The sequence below is a fragment of the Clupea harengus genome, chromosome 14 (assembly GCF_900700415.2).
Source record: "Clupea harengus chromosome 14, Ch_v2.0.2, whole genome shotgun sequence".
Classification (NCBI taxonomy): Eukaryota; Metazoa; Chordata; class Actinopteri; order Clupeiformes; family Clupeidae; genus Clupea; species Clupea harengus.
Window position 1 is genome coordinate 7,479,599 of NC_045165.1, and position 8,179 is coordinate 7,487,777.

The 8,179-nt window shown below is 40.8% G+C and overlaps 1 protein-coding gene across 1 annotated transcript in view; it reads right to left on the reverse strand.

Moving 5' to 3' along the window:
• Positions 1-1,559: 1,559 nt before the first annotated feature.
• Positions 1,560-8,179, reverse strand: part of plekhh1 (pleckstrin homology domain containing, family H (with MyTH4 domain) member 1) — a 31,664-nt gene continuing 25,044 nt past the window's right edge. The window contains exons 27-30 of the mRNA XM_031580769.2: positions 7,626-7,755; positions 7,110-7,196; positions 5,579-5,725; positions 1,560-4,276 (exon numbers count right to left, since the gene is read on the reverse strand). Coding sequence (XP_031436629.1) covers positions 4,088-4,276; positions 5,579-5,725; positions 7,110-7,196; positions 7,626-7,755 — 553 coding nt within the window. The 3' untranslated portion in view covers positions 1,560-4,087. The remainder of the gene's footprint in view (positions 4,277-5,578; positions 5,726-7,109; positions 7,197-7,625; positions 7,756-8,179) is intronic.

The following is an 8,179-nucleotide window of genomic DNA, read 5'->3' on the forward strand; positions in this document are numbered from 1 at the left end:
TTACTGAGGTTGCTGAAAATAGGCCAAAAAAAAAATCTTTTTTTTCAAAAGAGGGTTCTTGTACCTCAAACTAAGCCATGTATTATGGTTGCCCTCATTCTTACCAGTGCTAAACTCTAGCAACAGTTTGTAGACCATTTTGGTGAGTGTTCATTTATTTGTGTGTCCATGGACCCTTTTAAGCACGTAGTTAGACAAATACAAGATAAGGTGATATATCTATGACAATTCAACAAAAATCGCACACTGTTTAGTTTGGTTCTGCAAAAAACCTGGCCTGAATTACAATAGCCAGTTCTAATTTTAATGTAAAAGTGCACACCTTACCTCTCAAGAGTCGACCACAAGAGCAGTCTGCAATGACTAACGAGGAGAAAGCCTGATATATCACAGAGTTGCATAAATTATAACAACCTTTCTATGGTTCTCATTGTATTTATAACGTCAAAGTGGGAGTCAAGTAAATTGTAAATACATTAAAAATAAAATATGTAAACATTAAATATATTAAATTCAGTGGGAGTCAAGCTGCTCTTCAGGCACTGGCAGTAGGCAACAATGGCAGCAGGTTCATTAATGGTTAATGAAGGATCACATTGTTTTCTGGTCCGTTTCTGGGGGTATTTCACATGGCACTTGTCCTTTCTCTGGGGTATTGGCAGTAGGGAACGTGCCGTCTTTCTGGCCAGTGTTCTGAACAAGAGGCTGGGGAGTCGTGTGATGGAATTACTTAAAGTGTAAAAACATTTCGTCTTGATACACTTTGTCTGTAAAGCATTTATAGTATTCACTGTAAGTTTGATCACTGCTATACTACATTGGAAATGTGCTGCCTTTATGCCTTCTATGTGAGGCTGCACTACTATCTCAAGGCCCCTCTCTAATCTAATGTTGGTGCTACTGTACAGAGCGTCGGTTATGTCACATGCTCTACCAGCTGCTACCCTTAGATCCCTTAGATCCTTAGACCCTTAGATCCCTTAGACCCTTAGATCCCTTAGACCCTTAGACTCTTAGATCCCTAAGACCCTAAAATGGTCCTTTGGGCTAGAGAGAGGTTATTTCTACTCCTTCTCCTGGCTAGAACAGCAGCATTGTTGTGGGCTGTGAGCAGGGGCTTGGTTCAGGTTCTTGGTTTCTTAAGAGTTATAAAAAGTACTGCCATTAAAGCTATTCGGCCTCAGTATCATGTGTTACGTATTTACAATATAGTCATAGGCTTATCTTGTTTAAATGCGGGACAAGAAGGACTGTCAAAGAAGTTATCCGTCTTCACTTAATCATGGATAAATGCTGTCTGGACTCTTTGCCCCAACATTTGTAATTAGGCATAACCAGTCAAAGGTCATGTAAAAATAAAAGCTGTAATCAATGCATGCGTGTCGAGGAAACACACAACATCTGTTGGAACGTCCTTGTTCTCCTTTGTGTACAGTCAGTCGTTCCTGTCACAGTAGGAAACGCAGGCAAAAGTAATGAAACATAATAGTGAAATATTATAAAGATATAACTAATTACATTAAAGTCATGTGTAATTTACTGTTGAATGTTATATGCAACAGTGTAAAATACATCGTTGATAGTCAGTCCCCTTATATAGCTGGAAAACAATACAAAAATACAAAACCGCCTGATGGCCTGGCATACGGCTCATTAGACAAGATTCTGAAAACAAACTCGGTAATCCAAAGCATGGCACACAGAAGAACTGCATAAAAAGTTCCCATTTGGCCTCAGAGCGAAATGTGACAAATGAAGTGACAAAATCAGCAAAGACAGGAATTTGAACTGAACCATTTATTTATCAACGCAACCACACACACTACCTTTACACAGTTTGTGTCGTAGCATCATCTAATGTTGTAAAATGTATTAAATACATCTGCTATCAAATTCAGAGCAATACATACTCACTCAAAACTACCCATTCTATCCTAATCATCCCTTTTTAAACAAATATTTTTTACATGTGATTTGGCCTAAAACAACAAAACTCAACTAAGACAACAACAGGCATACAAATAAATAGCTAAATAAAAAGTTACAAAGACAGTGGTTTGATCCAGATTCAAGTCACTAGTACCGTTCTCATGGCAATGTTTTGGTGAATCTATGTTCCTGCAGCCTTGTGATGTATGGTTTATGAGAGACAGGAGGCCAGCATCTATATACCGATTCTCTGAAGTTGATTGGTTTGGTCTCCCGCGCTCCCAGTCATCAGAGAATCTGATTACGGTGCCATTTGCAAGTTCCTGTTTTGACATTAGCATTTTTATCCCAGTTGTCTGTCAATCATTATTCTAAATGTTTTGTTTCCCTTTAAACTGGCTCAGATGAAGCAAGTTCCAAATGCTCTGAAGCGATTAAAGCACTGCTTAGATTCACAAACACATTTCATCTGGTGTTCTGCCTACCACTTCGCCACAATGCAGGGTTGTCAAGAATGGCTCAGTATTCTGTCTGCCAGACTGATGCAAGATCTGAGATGTAAAAATTACAAAATCACGCTTTTGTGATAAAAAAAAAAGTGCACAAAGCGGTCAAAACTCAGTCTTTCGAACAGCACATTCAGCCTAGAAAGCTGACCTGAGCCAGCTCTTTGTTCCTGCTCTGACCAGTAGTGTTTAGCTTCTTCTGACTGTTTTTACAGTGGTGAATTGTAATAGGTCCCTAGATGTACCGAGTATCACAGATGGGTTTTTTTTGTGTTTTTTTTATATATACTGGTTTTCCTACACTTCTCAAACCATTATTGGCAAGGTGAGAGAAACATTTGTTTCTAGGTTCTAAACTGTCCATACCTTTACTGTTAACTATTTAGGCAGGCACTAGTTTATTATTAAGTAAAAAGCACACACACAAACAGAAATGTACAACAGCTACAACATTGTTCCACATCGAATGGAACATGTTCAAGACAACACATAGTGGTCCAAAGAGAGTATCCAACCCCCCCAAAAAAGAAACAGAAAATTAAAATGTTGTACACCTCCCACAAGAGACCATGTTGAACAGCTTTCCTGAAGTCTATACAACATACAAACCCCTGTATTTCCATGTCTGTTTGGTTCCTATACAAAAAGGAAATTGCTCTTCCAGTATCGTCATCACCTACGAAGGCACCTCACAGTGTTTTTAGATTGACTTCAGTCATTTCAGAGGGGTGACAGCGTTTAATGCTAAATGTGTTTACATGCAAATGTGTGTGGTTCTCAGAAATCCTCTCTTTAAGGAAGTCTTCATGTGAATTCATGTGCTACAAATAATTTGATGGCTCTACATAATTGTGCCTAGATGACTCTATGAATGATCACCATTTGTTTGATGGAAATCAGCCATTTCAAACATCGTTTGTACTGAACAGTCACAATGTAGATGCCTATACTCATTCTCAAAGTCGTTACTGGACAATCACATTAAAACAACATTCTTCTTTCTGTCCTTACTTTGAATGCAGAAATATGGCACATGTTGCATATACCTTTGAAATAGGTGATCTATTGCCTATTGTATTTTATTACGTATTATGAGAAATTATTCAAAAGAATTTGAGCAGATTTTGAGTAAACTAATACCAAAATAACTGAATGTACAAAAAGGGGATAACCGTGATAACTTGCTTCATGACTGGATTATTAGTGTTCATGTCATCACCCCCACTGTGGTTAGAACCACAGATTACTGACGTCCAAGAAAATACACAGGATTAGAATAAGGAGCTGGTAAACCCACAACAGAATGACCTCTGACCCCGGGTCATTTCTGATACCACTGAATGGGAGACATGACGGAGAAATCTTTGACATACAGCCTCTTGAAAATGGCTGAAAAACGATGTTCTGGACCAATTATGCTGTTGTGCGTATGAAATGCCTCTTTGGTCGTACTTACCTCGAGGAATTTTTGAGTACTGTTCCTGTTACATTTAATATTGATTATTTTTTACAAACAAAATCCCTTTAAGACAGTCCTCATTCTTTCACATCAGAATTCAAGCTTTTCTTTTAAAAAGACACAGTTTGCACACCTCTCGCTACAAGCGCTCCGTGGCCGTGGCCGTGCTGCAACCCCGCCTCTGTGGGGCGTCTCACAGCAGCGTGGGGCCTTTGGTGTTGTAGGTCATGGCAGGGAAGTGGCGGCTGTCCATGTTCCACAGCTTCCTGTCTGAACGAGGCCCCAGGGAGACGCCGGGGGCGGAGGCAGGGCTGGAGGTTGAGGGGGGAGCGGAGCTCCAGTAGTTGATATAACTGGCCATCAGCAGGGTCAGCTCCAGGATCTTCATTAAAAAGGAGAGGGGGAAGAGGAAGAGTGGTTTAGTCATCAGGTTTAGACGTTTAGTTTTAGTCTTCGTCAGAAATGATTTATGAGAATTTAACGGGATATTCGTTCACCAGCGAATATCTTTCAGCCAGTCATTCAGGTGTGGAGTTTATTTCTGGGATTTTTATGTGTGATAAAATTGCTTATGTGTGAGCTGATATGATGTTGAAATAAAGGATGTTTGATTATTGCAGTGTCTGCTTTAGCTTTTTAAATAATCATTTGATATAATATGAATTGAAATGCATGGCCTTTGACCATGACCAAGAGTAATAGTAATAAAGACACTTAGTCCTGGTCAAGACACTGAACTCTTTACTGTAAAGTCCTGAGATGCATTCCCTGCAGAGTTAGGCTCTATCCGACACTACTAGCGTGTGTATTCTATTGCAAGTCTGGGGACTTTTGACCAATTTATAATTGGGACGAAGCAAAGCCTTTCCAGGCAGTTTGCAAGAAACCCACTGGTTCTGTTACAATATGATGTATTATCAAATATAGCCATTAGCACTTCTAAGCTGGATCGGAATTTTTTAACAAGTCCAATGGTGAGGTCAGTCTTTGTGCGTTCAACTTAGTGTTTCATATTAAGCTGTGATGAAGGCATCCAAAGGCGGCTCCAGGGAAATAGTGGGTGTTTGTGTGGCTGATTATATTCTCGGATCCCTTCCTGTTCTCCGTATCTATTGCAGTACCTGATACCTCCCAGCCGTACCATTATCAATACATTCAAGCCAGCTGATGCCTTTTCAATGGTGGGCCCGACAGGAACTCTTGAGTTAGTGCTCCCATTAAATGATGTCTGAAGGACATTCAGACATCCACCACGACTAAATGTTTCAAACAGGCACTCCTCTGATCTGACTCCTGGTTGAGGTTCATCTGTAGTACTTTACCGCTGTGGTGTCCAGGAAGTCCACTGTAAGAGCAGTAGACCTTAGAGCAGCATCGTCAAAAAGTATTGTGTTCAATTGAGCACACTGCCTAATAAATCTTATTTGTGCTTTTTTCTAAACTCTTTTATGTTTTTTGGCTTTGTTTGTAAGTCACTATCGTAAACCAAGTTAAACCCCTCACAAACTCACTAAAGATCAGATGGCAGAGCAAGGCAAGGGAGACGTTTTAGATAACTTCAACACTCAGAATCTCTGAAACTGAATACTTTCATTTATCAACTAAACGAGACCTCCATAAAAAACGCAAAAACAAGATTCGACAGATTTAAACAGAGAAATGGCTGTGGCTTAAGAGGCCTCACCTTGGGTTTGCTCATGGCAAAGATGAACTTGTCCACAGTCTTCTTTGCCTGTGCCTGGTCCTTGGTCTGGCTCACCACCACCATGAAGTCGTCACGGAAACCTCCAAAGGTGATGATGGGCTGATAGGGGTAGGTGACCTGCAGGTGCTGAAGCAGGAGCCGCACGAGAGAGAGAGGCGAGTGAGTCACCACTGTACACTGTCACAAAACTACACATTCATGAGGTGAGTCACCACTGTACACCGTCACAAAACTACACATTCATGAGGTGAGTGACCACTGTACACCATCACAAAACTACACATTCATGAGGTGGCCACCAAACACACAGAACATCAAGGCAAGCAGAACTTTATTTGTCCTCAAACGGGGCAATCGGTTGTGCAGCAGTAGTGACACAAGATCAAAAACAGAAATGCAGAATTAAAATACAATGCACAGTTAAATACAGTATGTATACAAATATAAGTGCTCTGTGTGTGCATGTCTCTGTGAAGCCATGTTCACCCATTGCCATTAGGTGGTGAGGCTGATAATTACCATTTCAATTCTTAATCATAAACAATTCTTTTTTTTTCTACTGGAGTTCAGCAGTGAAATGACTGAGGTAGTGATTTCATACTAATGTCCGACTTGGCTATGTTTGACAATGGAAAGTTTGATGATTTATACAATCTGAACTGTAAATGAAAAGACTCGTTTTATTATATTACACGCTACACCATTGTGTTTGCCACTGCCGTTTAAGATGATTCAAGTTGTTTGCTATGCTTCATTATGTGCAGAAAGAGGGGAAATGACGTGCCAGAGAAGATCTAGGCTCAATGACAAAAATATTTCGGATGGTTTAAAATTCATGAGGAAAAACAGCCACGGTTGTATTCAATCTTTTTATTACTTTTCTTTTTTTTTTACTTTTCTTTTTTGGACCTTCTCTCCACCTTCTGTCCATTTGCTGTCCAGTCAGAGGCTCGACAGAGAAGGCCAAACCAGTAATGACATGGGAGACTTAGGCAGCAGGAAATTACAGACTACTGGCTGACATTGTTTACTTCTCCTCTAAGCCAGTGGATGTCTGGACAGAAACATGTTAGGTCCGTAAGGGCAGATTCAGTGCTTTCCTGTAAGCACTCCAGTGCTTAGGAAAAAATCATTACCATCTATTGCCTTGATGGCCTGGATGGGCTTCAGAATTGCAGAAGGGGAAACAAAATGTTTAGAGTTACGGCCAGGGACGACCAGAGACTTCCAACCAGACCAAATTCAATTCCAGCAATGTTCTGGAGAGAGCTGCGTTTTTGAAGTGGCATGAAAAACCTTCAACTTTCTTTATTGTTCTTCTTGTTTATGTCTGTGTTATATTCCAAAACAAGTTTTTAGAATGGGTGTTATGAGTGACCTTCGCTCTCTCTCACACACACACACACACACACACACACACACACACACACACACACACACACACACACACACACACACACACACACACACACACACACACACACACACACACACATGCTTTCGTACTCACCATTGTGTAGTCCAAAACACTCAAGCCATCTTCACTGACAGCCAGCCAGACTTGTGATTGGTCTGTTGTTGATGAGGGAGGCACTGGCTGCACAGATGTAACAGAGAGAAACTGGACGTGAAACATCAGCAACTACAGAGAAAGCCTCAAACTACCCAGGTCATTTGCAATCACTTAAATTCAGTTCTGCAAGTAAAACATTCTTATACTTTTAATATTTTTAATGAATCATTTGCTATTTCTTCACCAACAAATTTTGTTCTGTGTTTATTGATTATTATTATTGATTATTGCAATAAAGCAATGCATAGTAATGCTTTATTGCAATAGTACAGCCATAGTTTTTCTTACATCTGAAGTATTTTTAAGTAATGTCAAGTCATTTAACTTCCACTTAAGTCACTTCAACATTGATAACAATATAGGCAAATTAGGAAAACTAGTGAGTCAAAATGAAAAAGATGATCGAATGATTCACAAACACGTGAAATGCCACGATCAGATTTGACCTCTGACCTTGGCGCTGAAGAGCTTGGCTCCAAACAGAGGCCATTTCCGCGCCACAGTCAGATAGATCCTGACGCACTCGGCCGCGCTGCACCCTCTCAGCAGGGCCCACTTACTGGACAGTCTCTCACACAGCTGCCTGTGGGCACACACACCATTAGCATTGGACTGTAGTCATATCCCTCCCACACACACACACACACCATCCACACACACACACACACACACACACACACACACACACACACACACACACACACACACACACACATCCACACACACACACGCACACACACACGCACACACGCACACACACACGCACACACATACGCACATACACACACACATACACACACACATCATACACACACACACACACACATACACAGACACACACACACTTAAACAAACACACACACACACACACACGCTCATACACATTCACACACACACACACACACACACACACACACACGCACACGCACACACACACGCACACACATACGCACATACACACACACATACACACACACACACATCATACACACACACACACACACATA